Below are 18,005 nucleotides of genomic sequence, written 5' to 3'. Positions count from 1 at the left end.
ACTAGAGAGGATGTTGTGTGGAGTAGACTATGGTTTGGGAGTACAGGTTTGATTGCCACGTTGTGGATGATAGAGAGACATGAAACAGGTCTGTGTGATGAGTGTTTAGAGAAGGAAACGGTGGAGCACGTGTTGATATTTGTGAATTGTATGATGTAGATAGGGAGCGACTGTGTGAAAGGGTTAGAGAGGCTGGATTGGGGTTTGGGTGGTGTAGTGGTGGAGGAAAGTGGTGTCTAGGAGCTCTATTTTACTTTCTTAGAGGAACATGATTAAAAAAGATGATTTTATGTAGTTAGGCTGTGACTGGCCTTACACTCCAGTAGGTGGCAGTGTATGCACCTTGAAAGTTGAATGCGATCCGCCAACCCAATCCGGAAGAAGAAGACGCAAGAAAAAGGATAAATACCAACACCACCAATTTGTTTTTCCGAGAATACCGGCCAAATAACTAGTCTTCAGAGGCTGGTACCGGTATTTTTTGTTTATGTTTATTGGGAATTATAATTAATATCAGAAATCATATTTTGTTAAACCACAGTTGACACATTTTATGTAGCTAGTTATAGCTCGGCAAATAACAATTCCTTTAAAATGAACCGGCAATTGAATGGTTTCCATAACTCGCTCATTGAAGATGACTGCTTTTTGTTCACCTCTGAATCTGTTGGAGAAGGTCATCCAGGTGAGTTTGCAATGCCTCGGTCTTATTTTAGCTAGCTCGGCAACGTTCGCTAGTTTCTATTTTTCGACACAAGGTCATGGCGTAGATTCAGTAACAACTACAGTAACAAAGTGCTAAAAAATGGGTGCCAGGCATATTTACGAACACGCATAATGTTACTTAATATACTGTTTGTATGGCTCGCCAGCTAGTTAATTGACAATTTTTCAAATTTTCTGATCTTTGAGACGGACGGTGTTATGAATGGGGAACACGCGATAGGGTCAGACCCATTTCTTTCCAGTTTATGTTCAGGCCACGCGGGATGCCTTTGCCCTAGCATGTGGTGTCAAGCTAGCTAGCTAGTAGCCGATAATGCTAATCCAGAAAAGTAGGTCACTAAATTACTTGTCTGGATTGTTAAACCACCTCTGATAGGTGGCACGGCACGTTCGTTGAAAAACGGAACATGTATTCCATATTGTTTTTATATATTCGTTTCTTACAGTAAATGTGTTCGTACATTTGCCCGAGTCGAACACCGGTGTTGCATCAATAGACAGAGCCCGTTAGTGACATCTTTCACGACTGCGCGTGATGAGTACAGTAGCTTGTTGTTATCTGGTCACTGGGTAAACTGAGCTCTCAAACGGTCAGTACTGCGGTTGTCTATCTTAGTTCATTACAGTGCGGTTCAGTTGAATGGCAGAAGCATTGGGCCGCGTAACATAATAACGCTGGTGTATTTACACGACAACATTGCTCCCTATTTAGGATATCCGTTCAAAAACGCATCTTTTGAACAATGTTAAAAACAATTATTGTGTAGATACTCTAAGAACCAATGGTCCAAACTGCATGTCTCTCATAATCCGTTCAAATGTTAATGGTGTTCTTACCCTTGTAGGATGGTTAAAATTAGTGACTAAATCAATGGAGGCCAACTAGAGAAAAGTGGTCAAAACTCTGGAAAACAGTGAGGCTGGATGCTGTGCAAGAATTAAGGATAAATGGACAGGTTTACGGCTGAACTAATCTTCTCGAATCTGGAGAACATAAACAAATATACAGATAACATAGATATTGATTTTGATACAGCGCATGTAGTATTTTAGTATATGTTTTTCACATTATGCACATGAAATTCCTTTTTTTTTTACGAAAGCAAGCATATTTCTGTGAAATGTCAATGGAGCACAGTACCATTTACATTTAATTCAGTTTGTCAAGTTATTTGTCTTTTTGCGACTGGCGGAAACAATTTTGCAGACAGTCACCACAACGTTTAAAATTCTCACTGCCTTAGACTGCTGCACCACTCAGGAACCCAGTGCTTATTGTATATATTAGGTTATGAAATCAGACTTTTGGGATATGATTGTAATTAAATGTTGAGACCACACTGAATGATTCAGAACATGAAGAATCATATGTCTTGGTAGTGCCCACTGGGCAGTGGGAGTGGACACCCTATAGTATTGGTCTGCACAAAAACACAATATAGTGGAAAGCCAGAAGTTTAAAACAGTTAAATTTCAACTTACGTTAGTGGGAATTAAAACGAGAGGAATTTTATCCAAAATAACTGAAACGTATTATTAAAGTCGCTCTGCCATTTCCTGGTTGCTACTATTCTAATAGTTAGCCTGATTCACTATACCATCTAAACCACTTACAATATGTTTGGTTATGGAAAATACTTTTAAGTTGTTTGAAGCTTGTGTACATAACCAAAGCATAGAAATACAGGTAATTTGGAAGGTATTCACACCTTTTTCCACTTTTTGTTATGCTACAGCCTTATTCTAAAATGTACACAATTGTTTTTTCCCCTCAATCTACACACACTACCCAATAATGACAAAGCAAACAGGTTTTTAGACATTTTAGCAAATTTATGAGAATCAAACAAACTTAGGCCTTATTTACATAAGTATTCAGACCCTTTACTCAGTACTTTGTTGAAGCACATTTACATTACATTTAAGTCATTTAGCAGACGCTCTTATCCAGAGCGACTTACAAATTGGTGCATACACCTTATGACAACCAGTGGAACAGCCACTTGCATCTAAATCTTGTTGGGGGGGGAGAAGGATTACTTACCCTTACTTACCCTATCCTAGGTATTCCTTGAAGAGGTGGGGTTTCAGGTGTCTCCGGAAGGTGGTGATTGACTCCGCTGTCCTGGCGTCGTGAGGGAGTTTGTTCCACCATTGGGGGGCCAGAGCAGCGAACAGTTTTGACTGGGCTGAACGGGAACTGTACCTCCTCAGTGGTAGGGAGGCGAGCAGGCCAGAGGTGGATGAACGTAGGGCCTGATCAGAGCCTGGAGGTACTGAGGTGCCGTTCCCCTCACAGCTCCGTAGGCGAGCACCATGGTCTTGTAGCGGATGCGAGCTTCAACTGGAAGCCAGTGGAGAGAGCGGAGGAGCGGGGTGACGTGAGAGAACTTGGGAAGGTTGAACACCAGACGGGCTGCGGCGTTCTGGATGAGTTGTAGGGGTTTAATGGCACAGGCAGGGAGCCCAGCCAACAGCGAGTTGCAGTAATCAAGACGGGAGATGACAAGTGCCTGGATTAGGACCTGCGCCGCTTCCTGTGTGAGGCAGGGTCGTACTCTGCGGATGTTGTAGAGCATGAACCTACAGGAACGGGACACCGCCTTGATGTTAGTTGAGAACGTCAGGGTGTTGTCCAGGATCACGCCAAGGTTCTTAGCGCTCTGGGAGGAGGACACAATGGAGTTGTCAACCGTGATGGCGAGATCATGGAACGGGCAGTCCTTCCCCGGGAGGAAGAGGAGCTCAGTCTTGCTGAGGTTCAGCTTGAGGTGGTGATCCGTCATCCACACTGATATGTCTGCCAGACATGCAGAGATGCGATTCGCCACCTGGTCATCAGAAGGGGGAAAGGAGAAGATTAATTGTGTGTCGTCTGCATAGCAATGATAGGAGAGACCATGTGAGGTTATGACAGAGCCAAGTGACTTGGTGTATAGCGAGAATAAGAGAGGGCCTAGAACAGAGCCCTGGGGGACACCAGTGGTGAGAGCGCGTGGTGAGGAGACAGATTCTCGCCACGCCACCTGGTAGGAGCGACCTGTCAGGTAGGACGCAACAAGCGTGGGCCGCGCCGGAGATGCCCAACTCGGAGAGGGTGGAGAGGAGGATCTGATGGTTCACAGTATCGAAGGCAGCCGATAGGTCTAGAAGGATGAGAGCAGAGGAGAGAGAGTTAGCTTTAGCAGTGCGGAGCGCCTCCGTGATACAGAGAAGAGCAGTCTCAGTTGAATGACTAGTCTTGAAACCTGACTGATTTGGATCAAGAAGGTCATTCTGAGAGAGATAGCGGTAGAGCTGGCCAAGGACGGCACGCTCAAGAGTTTTGGAGAGAAAAGAGAGAAGGGATACTGGTCTGTAGTTGTTGACATCGGAGGGATCGAGTGTAGGTTTTTTCAGAAGGGGTGCAACTCTCGCTCTCTTGAAGACGGGAGGGACGTAGCCAGCGGTCAGGGATGAGTTGATGAGCGAGGTGAGGTAAGGGAGAAGGTCTCCGGAAATGGTCTGGAGAAGAGAGGAGGGGATAGGGTCAAGCGGGCAGGTTGTTGGGCGGCCGGCCGTCACAAGACGCGAGATTTCATCTGGAGAGAGAGGGGAGAAAGAGGTCAGAGCATAGGGTAGGGCAGTGTGAGCAGAACCAGCGGTGTCGTTTGACTTAGCAAACGAGGATCGGATGTCATCGACCTTCTTTTCAAAATGGTTGACGAAGTCATCTGCAGAGAGGGAGGAGGGGGGATTCAGGAGGGAGGAGAAGGTGGCAAAGAGCTTCCTAGGGTTAGAGGCAGATGCTTGGAATTTAGAATGGTAGAAAGTGGCTTTAGCAGCAGAGACAGAGGAGGAAAATGTAGAGAGGAGGGAGTGAAAGGATGCCAGGTCCGCAGGGAGGCGAAGTTTTCCTCCATTTCCGCTCGGCTGCCCGGAGCCCTGTTCTGTGAGCTCGCAATGAGTCGTCGAGCCACGGAGCGGGAGGGGAGGACCGAGCCGGCCTGGAGGATAGGGGACATAGAGAGTCAAAGGATGCAGTAAGGGAGGAGAGGAGGGTTGAGGAGGCAGAATCAGGAGATAGGTTGGAGAAAGTTTGAGCAGAGGGAAGAGATGATAGGATGGAAGAGGAGAGAGTAGCGGGGGGAGAGAGAGCGAAGGTTGGGACGGCGCGATACCATCCGAGTAGGGGCAGTGTGGGAAGTGTTGGATGAGAGCGAGAGGGAAAAGGATACAAGGTAGTGGTCGGAGACTTGGAGGGAGTTGCAATGATGTTAGTGGAAGAACAGCATCTAGTAAAGATGAGGTCAAGCGTATTGCCTGCCTTGTGAGTAGGGGGAAGGTGAGAGGGTGAGGTCAAAAGAGGAGAGGAGTGGAAAGAAGGAGGCAGAGAGGAATGAGTCAAAGGTAGACGTGGGGAGGTTAAAGTCGCCCAGAACTGTGAGAGGTGAGCCGTCCTCAGGAAAGGAGCTTATCAAGGCATCAAGCTCATTGATGAACTCTCAGAGGGAACCTGGAGGGCGATAAATGATAAGGATGTTAAGCTTGAAAGGGCTGGTAACTGTGACAGCATGGAATTCAAAGGAGGCAATAGACAGATGGGTAAGGGGAGAAAGAGAGAAAGACCACTTGGGAGAGATGAGGATCCCGGTGCCACCACCCCGCTGACCAGAAGCTCTCGGGTGTGCGAGAACACGTGGGCGGACGAGGAGAGAGCAGTAGGAGTAGCAGTGTTATCTGTGGTGATCCATGTTTCCGTCAGTGCCAAGAAGTCAAGGGACTGGAGGGAGGCATAGGCTGAGATGAACTCTGCCTTGTTGGCCGCAGATCGGCAGTTCCAGAGGCTACCGGAGACCTGGAACTCCACGTGGGTCGTACGCGCTGGGACCACCAGATTAGGGTGGTCGCGGCCACGCGGTGTGGAGCGTTTGTATGGTCTGTGCAGAGAGGAGAGAACAGGGATAGACAGACACATAGTTGACAGGCTACAGAAAAGGCTACGCTAATCTCCAGAGACTTTCGATCGGGTTCAAGTCCGGGCTCTGGCTGGGCAGCTCAAGGACATTCAGAGAGACTTGTCCCGACGCCATTCCTGCTTTATCTCGGCTGTGTGCTTAGGGGAGTTGTCCTGTTGGAAGGTGAACCTTCGCCCCAGTCTAAAGTCCTGAATGTTCTGGAGCAGGTGTTTATCAAGGATCTCTCTACTTTGCTACATTAACTTATCCCTCGCTCCTGACTAGTCTCCCAGTCCCTGCTGCTGAAAAACATCAAATCAAATTGTATTAATCACATGTGCTGAATACAACAGGTGTAGACCTTAGTGTAATGCTAACTTACGATCCCCTAACCAACAATGCAGTTTAAAAATATATGGATTAGATATAAAGTAACTAGTAATTTAAGAGCAACAGTAAAATAACAATAGACTTAATACGGGGGGGGGTACAGAGTTGATGTGCTCGGGCACCGGTTGAGGTAATATGTACATGTAGGTAGACTTCAGAGGTTGATCGATTTTATGATTTTAACGCCGATACAGATTATTGAAGGACCAATACCGATTAATCAGCCGATTTTATTTATTTATTTGTAATAATGACAATTACAACGATACTGAATGGACACTTATTTTAACTTATTATAATGCATCAATAAAATCAATTTAGCCTCAAATAAATAATAAAACCTGTGCAATTTGGTTTGAATAATGCAAAAACAAAGTGTTGTAAAAAAGCTCTTTTACTTTCTTCATGGCACATATTGCAAACGTTCAAGTTCCTTGCTCAGAACATGAGAACATATGAAAGTTGGTGGTTCCTTTTAACATGAGACTTCAATATTCCAAGGTAAGAGGTTTTAGGTTGTAGTTCATATAGTATTTATAGGACTATTTCTCTCTATACCATTTGTATTTCATATACCTTTGAATATTGGATGTTCTTATAGGCACTTTAGTATTGCCAGTGTAAGAGTATAGCTTCTGTCCCTCTCCTCGCCCCTACCTGGGCTCGAACCAAGAACACATCGACAACAGCCACACGAGAAGCAGCGTTACCCATAACTCCACAAAAGCCGCGGCCCTTGCAGCGCAAGAGGAATAACTACTCCAAGTGTCAGGGCGAGTGACGTTTGAAATGCTATTAGCGCACACCCAGCTAACTAGCTAGCCATTTCACATTGGTTACACCAGCCATTAGGCTGATAGGCTTGAAGTCATAAACAGCGCTGTGCTTGTGAAGAGCTGCTGGCAAAACGCACGAAAGTGCGGTTTGAATGAGTGATTACGAGCCTGCTGCTGCTCAGACTGCTCTGTCAAATCAGACTTAATTATAACATAATAAAACACAGAAATACGGACCTTCATTAATATGGTCGAATCCGGAAACTATCATCTCGAAAACCAAGCGTTAATTATTTCAGTCAAATACGGAACCGTTCGGTATTTTATCTAACGGGTGGCATCCCTAAGTCTAAATATTCTTGTTACATTGCACAACCTTCAATGTTGTCATAATTATGTAAAATTCTGGCAAATTAGTTCGCAATGAGCCAGGCAGCCCAAACTGTTGCATATACCCTGACTCTGCGTGCAATGAGCGCAAGAGAAATGACAATTTCACTTGGTTAATATTGCCTGCTAACCTGGATTAGTAGCTATAACTAGAGATTATGATTTTTTTATAAGTTTAATGCTAGCTAGCAATTTACCTTGGCTTCTACTGCATTCGCGTAACAGGCAGGCTCCTTGTGGAGTGCATGTGGTTAGAGCGTTGGACTAGTTAACTGTAAGGTTGCAAGATTGGAGGGGGGGGTGGCGGCAATGTAAATAGTCTGGGTAACAATTTGAGTAGGTGTTCAGGAGTTTTATTGCTTGAGGGAAGAAGCTGTTTAGAAGCCTCTTGGCCCTCGACTTGGTGCTCCGGTACTGCTTGCCTTGTGGTAGCAGAGAGAACAAGAACAGTCTAGAGTGGCTGGGGTCCTCGACAATTTTTATGGCCTTCCTCTGACACTGCCTGGTATAGAGGTCCTGGATGGCAGGAAGCTTGGCCCCAGGGATGTTGGGCTGTTCGCACTACCCTCTGTAGTGCCTTGCTGACTGAGGTTGAGCAGTTGCCATACCAGGCAGTGATGCAACCAGTCAAGATGCTCTCGGTGGTGCAGCTGTAGAATCTTTTGAGGACCTGAGGACCCATGCCAAATATTTTCAGTCTCCTGGGGGGGAAATAGGTTTTTGTCGTGCCCTCTAAACAACTGTCTTGCTGTTCTTGGACCATGTTTGTTTGTTGGTGATGTGGAAACCAAGGAACTTAGCTCTCAACCTGCTCCACTGCAGCCCCATTGAGAATGGGGGTGTACTGTCCTCTTTTTCCTGTAGTCCACAATCATCTCCTTGATCTTGATCACGTTGAGGTAGAGGTTGTTGTCCTGGACCACACGACCAGGTCTCTGACCTCCCTATAGACTGTCTCGTTGTTGTCGGTGATCAGGCTGTTGTCATCGGCAAACTTAATGATGGCGTTGGAGTTGTGCGCCCCCCACCCCATGCAGTCATGAGTGAACAGGGAGTGCAGGGGGGGACTGCGCACACACCCTTGAGGGGACCCTGTGTTGAGGATCACTGTGGTGAATGTTGTTACCTACCCTTACCACCTGGGGGTGGCCCATCCAGAAGTCCAGGATCCAGTTGCAGAGGGAGTTTAGTCCCAGGGTCCTTAGCTTGTTGATGAGCTTTGAGGGCACTATGGTGTTGAACCCTGAGCTGTAGTTAATGAATAGCATTCTCACATAGGTGTTCCTTTTTATCCAGGTGGGAAAGGGCAGTGTGGAGTGCAATAGAGATTGTCATCTGTGGGTCTGTTGGGGCAGTATGCAAATTGGAGTGGGGTCTAGGGTTTCTGGGGTAATGGTGTTTATGTGAGAACAGCATAATGCTGCCACCACCATGCTTCACTGTCAGGGATGGTGCCAGGTTTCCTCCAGATGTGAAGCTTGGCTTTCAAGCAAATTAGTTCAAACTTGTTTCTCATGGGCAGTCCTTTAAGTGCCATTTGGCAAACTCCAAATGGACTGTCATGTGCCTTTTACTGAGGAGTGGTGTCTGTCTGGCCACTTTACCATAAAGGCCTGATTGGTGGAGTGCTGCAGAGATTGTTGTCCTTCTGGAAGGTTCTTCCATCTCCACAGAGCTCTAGGAATTGTCTTGGTGGTTCCAAACTTTTTGTTTAAGATTGTTGGAGGCCCCTGTGTTCTTGGACCTTCAAAGCTGCATAAATGTTTTGGTACCCTTCCTCAGATCTGTGCCTACAGTCCCGGAGCTCTGCGGACATTTCTTTGAACCCATGGCTTGGTTTTTGCTCTGACATGACTGTCTACTGTGGGACCTTGTATAGACAGGTGTGCCTTTCCAAATCATGACCAATCAATTGATTTTACCACAGGTTTACTCCAATCAAATTTGTAGAAACATCTCAAGCATGATCAATGGAAACGGGATGCAATTGAACTCAATTTCGAGTCTCGTAGCAAATGTTTTGAGTACTTAGGTGAACAAGGATTCTTTTTAAATATATTTTTTAAAACTTGTTTTCGCATTTTTTGTCTTTGCTAATGCTAAGTAAGTCTACTAAATTTGCATTACAGTAGCTAACCAGGTGTTCTGGCTACAGCTGTCTAATGCAAGTTTAAGTGCCGTACTCACTCCACATATGGGGGAGGAGGACCGCTTCATTGCAGATGATTATCTAGCCTTATCTCCATTCTTAATATAGGCCTAGGGCTCTTCTCCGGGGACTGCAGTGCAACTGTGGGCAGCCTGTTGCATGTACCTTTTGGCACAAGAAACTGCTTTGAGAAAGCGGTCACTGTTAATGATACAGCGCACATGATAAAGTCAACATAGTGCTGGTGTTGTGAGGTCTTGTAGACGCTTGATCCAATAACTGCACCTGTCTCCCTGCAGGGCTGCAGGCCAGGGTGTGAATGTATTGCTGTTAGGAATGTGGCAACTGTAGGACTTTGCAGCGGTCGCTCATACAGTGCATTCGGAGTATTCTGACGCCTTCCCTATTTTGTTACTTTAGAGCCGTATTATTTAATTGTTTCTCGTCAATCTATACACAATACCCCATAATGACATGGAGAAAACGGGTTGGGAAATTATTGCAAAATTATGAAGAAAAACAAGTATTCAGACCCTTTGCTATGAGACTCGAGATTGAGCTCAGGTGCATTCTGTTTCCATTGATCATCCTTGATTTTTCTACAACTTGGAGTCCACCTGTGGTAAATTGGACATGATGTCTATATAAAGTCCCACATTTGACAGTGCATGTCAGAGCAAAAACCAAGCCATGAGGTCAAAGGAATTGTCTAGAGCTCCGAGACAGGATTGTGTTTAGGCACAGATCTGGGGAAGAGTACAACAGAGATTTGGCAGCATTGATGTTACCCAAGACCACAGTGGCCTCCATTCTTAAACAGAAGAAGTGTAGAACCACCAAGACTGTTCCTAGAGCTGGCTGCCCGGCCAAGCTGAGCAAACTGGGGAGAAGGGCTTTGGTCAGGGAGGTGAATCTGATGGTCACTGACAGCTCCTGAGTTCCTCTGTGGAGATGGAAGAACCTTTCAGAAGGACAACAATCTCTGCAGCACTCCACCAATCAGGCCTTTATGGTAAAGTGGCCAGACAGACACCACTCTTCACTAAAAGGCACATGACCGCCTGCTTGGAGTTTGCCAAAAGGCACCTAAAGGGCTCTGACCATGACAAACAAAATTCTCTTGTCTGATGAAACCAAGATTTACCTTTTTGGCCTGAATGCTAAGGGTCACGTATGCAGATAACCTGGCACCGTCCCTTCAGTGAGGCATGGTGGCCGCATCCTGCTATGTGGATGTTTTTCAGCGGAAGGGACTGGGAGACTTGTCAGGATTGAGAGAATGATGAACGGAGCAAAGTAGAGAGATCCTTGATGGAAACCTGCTCCAGAGTGCTCTGGACCTCCGACTGATGACAATGACCCTAAGCACACAGCCAAGACAACGCAGGAGTGACTTCGGGACAAGACTCTGAATGTTCTTGAGTGGCCCAGCCAGAGCCCAGACTTGAACCCGATCGAACATCTCTGGAGAGACCTGAAAATAGGTGTGCAATGACACAGCTTGATCTGCAGAGAAGAATGGGAGAAACTCTCCAAATACAGGTGTGCCAAGCTTGTAGCGTCATACCCAACAAGACTTGCTGCTGTAATCGCTGCCGAAGGTGTTTCAACTGTAAATTTGATATTTCTGTTTTTTTGACAAATGTCTAAACCTGTTTTTGCTTTGTCATTATGGGGTATTGCGTGTCGATTGAGAGGGGGAAAAACAATTTAATCCATTTTAGAGTACGGCTGTAATGTGGGAAATGTCAAGAGGTCTGAATACTTTCCGAATGCACTGTATACTTGGCTGCGGAGTCTGGCTTGTGTTGCAAGTTTGGTCCATACGGGTCTTGGTTTTGCAGGTATAACCTGTCTGGGGAATTGTTTAGCAGGATATTATTTTGCTACAGGATACACCCCATAACTCTTGTTTCTCTTGTTTGACAGATAAGCTTTGTGACCAGATCAGCGATGCTGTGCTTGATGCGCATCTCAAGCAGGACCCTGATGCCAAAGTGGCATGTGGTAAGGATCAATCACATCTATAAACAAAGAAAATGTTTCTATAGGTTTGTCCATGTTGCACTGTCTGATGCTGTAACATGCCCTTACTTTGCCCCTCCCCCATCCTAGTTAGCTAATGCACATGTTTACCTTAGTCTCACCCACTTTCCTTCACTTGATTTCACTCCATCTGTCCCCAGTCTTTTGCTCATGTGCTTTCTCTTTCTGTCTGCATCTTTTCAGAGACGGTGGCTAAGACTGGGATGATTCTGTTGGCAGGGGAGGTCACCTCCAGGGCCAACGTAGATTACCAGAAGGTCGTCAGGGACACCATCAAGCAGATTGGCTATGATGACTCATCCAAGGGTATTATGGCAAATTTGCTCTGATTTCATTGAATTGAATACATGGTTTTAAGGAGTCACAGGGTTAGCTTTGGAAAAGATATACAGACAGTAATTAACACTGAGGTTTGACTCTATTCACTTCCCATAGGCTTTGACTATAAGACCTGCAACGTCCTTGTGGCCCTGGAGCAGCAATCCCCTGACATCGCTCAGGGTGTTCACCTGGACCGCAAAGAGGAGGATGTGGGGGCTGGAGACCAGGTTAGAAGGCTCTTGTCGTTGACCGTTTGTGAGTCGGTGACTAATCGACTGGACCTCGTGCTCAACTGCATATCAGTGTTTATGGTTTTAGTCTCCACACCAAGTGCTTGACTGTGTTTTTCGTTACAGGGTCTGATGTTTGGTTATGCCACTGATGAGACTGAGGAGTGTATGCCCCTCACCATCGTCCTCGCCCACAAGCTCAATGCCAAGATGGCTGAACTGCGCCGCAACGGAACCCTGCCCTGGCTGAGACCAGACTCCAAAACTCAGGTTAGATTCAGCACCGCAGTCTATACACCAAGAACGGCAGGGATTGACATTTCAAATTCAAAATCAAATAGCAAAATTGTCCTTGGTATGACCTTCTTAAAGCAATTCTACATAGCTTAGTAGAACCCCCTGCCTAGACTGTTTAGTGCCAAAAATAAGGGGTTAAATACATGTATTTAAAAATATATATATATATATATATATATATATATATATATATATTTTTTTTTTAAACATTCCTGATCTTCTACTTCTCAGATATAGGACAGACTCTTCAGAACATTTTTGGGGGGACGATCTGTTCCATTTAGTGAATTTGTTATTTCAAGGTTTTGGTATGGGCGAATGGCAATAAGGCCATATAGTTTTTCATCAAATACGTTTTTATATATTTAAAAAGTATATATATTTAAAGGAGTCTTACAATTCTAAATCAAATAGCAAAATGATCCTTGGTATAACCTTAACCATTCCATATAGCTTAGTAGTACCCCCACCGCTCCTGGTTTAGACTCTTATGGGTTAAGGTCTGAAATGCACTCACCAATTGGGCAAGGCGGGTGTATTTCTTTGGTTGCCAGAAGATTATGTTCACTTGGCGAGAAAAGGACATCTATTTATAAAAAATATATCAATAAAAATATGTCCGTACACAGGGGTGGAACCAGAAAACAGTCTAGTGGAATTATTTGCATTTTGGCTGTAATCAAGTAAAAAAATATATCTCCTGACCAATGGGACAAATGAGCAGGCTCAAGTTGCACAACCCCTCGGGTCACTTGCCCCGGTTGATAGGGCAACCCTTTACGGCTATGTTCACAAAACAATTCATGGAAATTCCTTGTCCAGAAGTATGTTATAAAGCAGTCCTTTCAGGCACACTTCAGGCACAGCTTCAGGCACAGCTATCTCCACTCTTATGCAGATATCCTCGTGCCTTACCTTGTAAGACATGCTTGTACACTTTGAATTACATTTCATACCTCGTCTCCCCCTCTCTAGGTGACTGTTCAGTACAGGCAGGACCGTGGGGCCATGCTTCCAGTGCGTGTGCACACTGTCGTGGTGTCTGTGCAGCACGACGAGGTCATTTGCCTGGATGAGATGCGCGACGCGCTGAAGGAGCAGGTTGTGAAGGCAGTGGTGCCCACTGTGTACCTGGATGACGACACCATCTACCACCTGCAGCCCAGCGGCCGCTTCGTCATCGGAGGTCCTCAGGTGAGATATATTCTAGACCCATAGACAATGTACGGGAAGAAAAAAATCTATCCTTAGAGATGTGATTAAGTAGGTACATTATCTGTCAGATTTTAAAAAGTAGGCACTCTTTATCAACACAAGATACAGACACTTCCACGGCTGTCCTGGGCAACTTGGCTTACTCTTCCTCTCCTGTTCACAGGGTGATGCTGGCCTGACAGGACGTAAGATCATTGTGGACACCTACGGAGGCTGGGGGGCCCACGGTGGAGGGGCCTTCTCTGGGAAAGACTACACTAAGGTGGACCGCTCTGCTGCCTACGCTGCCCGCTGGGTGGCCAAGTCCCTGGTGAAGGCTGAGCTCTGCAAGCGTGTACTGGTCCAGGTGAGGAATGAGCTAATGACTGTTGCCTAACGGTTTGCCTTTTGTTTTGTGGTCTTCAGCTTGTGGAGTCAGGTTTTGAATGCTATAAGAGTCATTCACTTTCTAGCTGTTATGCATCGCAATGAGATGAAAAGTAAAGGTAGCATATGTTATAATTACCTGTCATGTAAATCTTGATCCTGTTTGTTAATAAGTGGCTGTGTTGTCAGGTAGCCTATGCCATTGGAGTGGCCCATCCCCTGTCCATCTCCATCTTCCACTATGGGACTTCCCAGAAGAGCGAGAGGGAGCTGCTGGACATTGTCAAGAAGAACTTTGACCTCCGCCCTGGTGTCATTGTCAGGTAGTGTGGAACAATGGTGGTCGCCGGCAACACTTTTTGTCAGCAAGGGGTCCCATGGGGTCAAAGCTGGTTCTCGTTGGCGGAGAGGTTCTACATTTAAATGGTGATGTTACACAGCTTGGTTTGCCCTCTGATAATCTATGCATTTCTTTATTTACCCGACACCTTACTGTGTTTCTCTGTTCCAGGGAGCTGGACCTGAAAAAGCCTGTCTACCAGCGGACCGCTGCCTATGGCCACTTTGGGCGGGAGGCCTTCCCTTGGGAGGTCCCCAAAAAGCTCAAATACTGAACCCCAACCTTTCCACCCAGAGCTGTAGGTGTACTACAGAAAAACCAACACTCTGGGAGGGAAGAATGCCCCCCCCCCCCCAAAACGCTATCTACTCCCTTATTGAAAAATGGTACACCTCTGTCCCCTCTTTACCCACTTGAAACTGCTTGCACACTCCTTGAATTCCATTTCCCTGTCTTTCCCTCTGACTGTTCTGTAGTGATTTGACTTCACAGAAATATATTCTCACCCTAGCCTGTCTACCCATATCTTTAGCTAATCCACTCCCTGTACTCCATGTCATGTGCCAAGGAGTGGAATGTTCGCTAAAGACTACCCCCTTCCCTCCTCTCTGTACCTAACCCCCACCCAATGTTTCTCCATTGGGTCAAATAATTCATGGCACATTTAGGGTTGAAGATTGCTAGGAGTAATTGGGCAGTTAGGATGCAACTCTTGTCCCCCTTAGCTATTATAAAAATTGAACTTTTTTTCCATTTTGTTAAACGTGACCAAAAATGTAATTGGTGAAGAGGAATATGAGTTTGGTAAAATATGGTACCTTGTTTGGAAGTGTAATCCCTTCAGACCATGTTTTCTGATGTGTTACAGAGTCAGAAGCTGCTAATGACCTCTGGCTTGTTGGGATGTACCTTCCATGTCTCTAATTCTCTCTCGTTCTTTGTCACTTGAAGATGTAATGTGAGGCACTCCCCCTCCTTAGACTGTGTTTACAGAGAAACTCAGCTTGTCACTCCTGATGAGGGGCTGTCTTGAGAAGTGTTCTACATAAAAACTTTGGGTTGCGGCCACAAGGTGGTGCTCTAAGCATTCGCAGGTGTTATTTATATTTCAGCGAAGAGGGTTTGTGAGATGACTGACCTCCCAGAAGTAAAACAAATGTAATGTTTTTGTTCCCATAGGCCCACAGATGGAAGCAAAAGTCTGGCTGGTGTAGTACAGAGAAACCGGCCTTGTTTACAATGCTCTCTGGGTCTGTGTGGACTTGGTCTTATTTTCTCTACTTTCTTGTCAGTCTGGTTACTGAAGGTGAAAAAGTGCCTTTTCTAGTCTTTTCCCTCCCTCTCCACCCAAACCCTGCCTACTGCTAACCATCCCCAACCCATCACATGTGATATAGCCTGTCTCTTGACCCCGAAACACCCCTTCCCTTTTCTCAAACGTTCCATTTCCAAAAGAAACTCTGTCTCACATGGGAAGTCTGAATAAAAGTCTATTCTAGCATTCTGTATGTAAGTGTCTTTTTTATTTTATTTTGTTCTGATCAACATGCTACTCTTGCGGCACTAACGTCCATGGGCACTGTAACAGCGAAGCAACTGAATTGGGAGAGGTATGATGGTAATGTACAGTGTTTGGAATGCACTGCACCATTTAGACAAAAGGGTCAGTCGCTGTAAAGGAAACTGTTTTTATTATTTGAGTAAATTGATATAGTTGTTTAGCTTTGATCACACCTTATTTTTAACATTTCAGTAACAAGGAGAATGGGCATGAACATGAATATATTTGAGAAGGATTTTATGACTACAGCTAAAATCGCAAGCATACACGTTGCAAGTCAATAGTTCTTCATATCGTTGGTGTGTCAACATCTCAGCCCTAGTTTAATCTAATCATTTCCCCAGTACCTTTTCTAGGCCACCTTTACAGCAAATATAAAGAATGTCTAGTTTCAATATCTTGATTGTGTTCTCTTGACAAATCCCCAGCCCTAGGAATTCATTGACTTGCTTTGTGGAGTTCATACAGAGTATGTTGTGTACAGCAGATAAAAGGACAAAAGAGCTTTATAAAATATCATTGGCAAAATACTCCGTGCAATCAATGTCCATGTCTGCAGGACATGTTCTCTGATATTGACACAGTAAATATCAAGTTTTTACAATTTGATGTTGAAAGCTTTGGGATCATTCATCGTAGCAAAGGCTGCAGGCTCTAAATCTTGGGATTGTCAGTCTGAAAAGAGAGTGGACCCACATTTACCGGAGTTGTGTGTAGCAACCAGTTTTCTGAAACAAATATTGTATGTCAAGTCAACTTACCGTCCACTTTGTGAGTAGGTGCTGGGTGAAGGTTCTACTTCCACAAAAACTTCTGGCAGAAGGACACTGTCTGCATGAGACAAATGGTATAGCAAGATTTAAACACCTTTGTTCTGTTATGAAATCAGTACTAGACTTTTTGTATTTTATATTGTGTAATGTATGTAGTGAAAAAGAGACCTTAGTCTCAATGGGACTCCCTGCTAAAAGAAAGGTCAAATAAAACAGTTTGTTTGGTGTCCTTACCCCGCATTCCAGGGCAGTCTTGAGGTCTCTGCACCTGTAGCTGGTGCCCAGAATGCATGGGTCCTCTCTCTGTTCTCCTGCCTCTCTCACTCCCCCACACAGACCCACCCTCTGAGAAACAAATGTCTCCAGTTACTCTCTCAGCAACTTACAGTACATCCCAACCCATAGAAATGTGGATTTAAGTGACTTATGTTGTAACAGTATGTAGTTGAGTGACTCTAAATATGACACACCTCACACACATTAAGGGCAGACTCTGGTTTACCCAGAACCCCCTTAAGCTGGTGGCCATGGAGCTTGGTGAAGCCGTCACACTGAAAAGGGAGAAATAAGACATGAGCCCAGAGGCTTCTATAAGGTGTGAGATGAGGGGTGATGTAGACCAGGGGGCAGGGCTGACCTTGGGGAGGGCATTGGGGTGGAGCTGGCAGACAGAGCCCAGGAAGGAGGCGGTCTGGGGCTCTGAAGCATTGGAGCCCAGCTGTAGATGAGTCAAAACCGCCAGGGTCAGACAGGAGTCACAGTCAGACAGAGGAGCATTCTCTGAGAGCGAGAAAGTCATTTCAAAATGAGGAAATGGAGAGAGAGAAACGTGACTACGGTGGTGCAGGACAGGAGAGCTTAACGAGGAAGTGGTAATCAACTCACCACTGACAAGCGTCTCCATGCCATGACAGACTTGAATGAGGGTGCAGATGGCCTCAGGGTTGATGTAGCTCAGGAGCATGTCCATCAGCATCTTACCATACTTCTCTATCAGGTTCTCACACTGATCTCTGTAAGATGAGGGCAGAATGCCACACGCCTTCCCCAGCATATCAATCACAGCCATCTGGGAGGGGAAACCAATACAGGGCATGTGTGTGCGCATGCCTTAAATAAATGGAATCACTACAGTAATTGTATTTCTAAGGCATGCTTTACCTTTGGCAGCATATTCTTCAGTATCTTGATGAGATAAACGCATAACGTACATTGTGGTGAGAACTGCACCTGGTAGACAGAAAGAAAACAACAAGATGAAGACAGACACATTCCGGTTCAGACAGACAAAAACAGTCAGCAGGTCAGAGAGAGAGAGCATTCATCTTGTTCTTTCTGTCTCACCATTGTCATGGCTGACTTCAGAGTGTCTTGAATGTGATTGTTCAGCAGGTCATGCTGCTGGCCCTCTGACTGGGAGCCACACAGTCCCAACACAGAGCACACCTGAGCTGGTTTCTGTGGGAGAGGAGAGAAGCTTAATTTAGG

At 45.5% G+C, this 18,005-nt stretch overlaps 2 protein-coding genes across 8 annotated transcripts in view; one reads left to right on the top strand and one right to left on the bottom strand.

Moving 5' to 3' along the window:
- Positions 1 to 346: 346 nt before the first annotated feature.
- On the top strand, positions 347 to 15,684 carry LOC118387639 (S-adenosylmethionine synthase-like). The gene is made up of 9 exons (XM_035776210.2): positions 347 to 685; positions 11,298 to 11,375; positions 11,598 to 11,720; positions 11,850 to 11,962; positions 12,092 to 12,235; positions 13,238 to 13,456; positions 13,641 to 13,823; positions 14,033 to 14,166; positions 14,355 to 15,684. The coding sequence occupies exons 1-9, from the start codon at positions 595 to 597 to the stop codon at positions 14,455 to 14,457; spliced, it is 1,188 nt and encodes a 395-aa protein (XP_035632103.1). The 5' UTR covers positions 347 to 594; the 3' UTR covers positions 14,458 to 15,684.
- A 173-nt stretch (positions 15,685 to 15,857) lies between these two features.
- sftpba (surfactant protein Ba) overlaps positions 15,858 to 18,005 on the bottom strand; it is a 49,144-nt gene continuing 46,996 nt past the window's right edge. For all 7 annotated transcript variants that reach the window (XM_035776201.1, XM_035776199.1, XM_035776202.1 and 4 more), the window contains 8 exons: positions 17,862 to 17,975; positions 17,679 to 17,747; positions 17,403 to 17,586; positions 17,155 to 17,297; positions 16,988 to 17,068; positions 16,752 to 16,862; positions 16,506 to 16,575; positions 15,858 to 16,419 (listed from right to left, as the gene is read on the bottom strand). In XM_035776201.1, coding sequence (XP_035632094.1) covers positions 16,540 to 16,575; positions 16,752 to 16,862; positions 16,988 to 17,068; positions 17,155 to 17,297; positions 17,403 to 17,586; positions 17,679 to 17,747; positions 17,862 to 17,975 — 738 coding nt within the window. In that variant the 3' untranslated portion in view covers positions 15,858 to 16,419; positions 16,506 to 16,539. The remainder of the gene's footprint in view (positions 16,420 to 16,505; positions 16,576 to 16,751; positions 16,863 to 16,987; positions 17,069 to 17,154; positions 17,298 to 17,402; positions 17,587 to 17,678; positions 17,748 to 17,861; positions 17,976 to 18,005) is intronic.

Source organism: Oncorhynchus keta, chromosome 9, assembly GCF_023373465.1.
Source record: "Oncorhynchus keta strain PuntledgeMale-10-30-2019 chromosome 9, Oket_V2, whole genome shotgun sequence".
Taxonomy (NCBI): domain Eukaryota; kingdom Metazoa; phylum Chordata; class Actinopteri; order Salmoniformes; family Salmonidae; genus Oncorhynchus; species Oncorhynchus keta.
The sequence above is the reverse complement of the archived record's forward strand: the minus strand, read 5'-3'. Positions and strand labels throughout refer to the sequence as shown.

Coding starts and splice junctions, on each gene's coding strand:
- LOC118387639 (XM_035776210.2), top strand. CDS start 595: ATGAACCGGCAATTGAATGGTTTCCATAACTCGCTCATTGAAGATGAC. Junction 11,963..12,091: donor ATGTGGGGGCTGGAGACCAG/GTTAGAAGGCTC, acceptor TTTTCGTTACAG/GGTCTGATGTTTGGTTATGC. Junction 13,457..13,640: donor TCGTCATCGGAGGTCCTCAG/GTGAGATATATT, acceptor TCCTGTTCACAG/GGTGATGCTGGCCTGACAGG.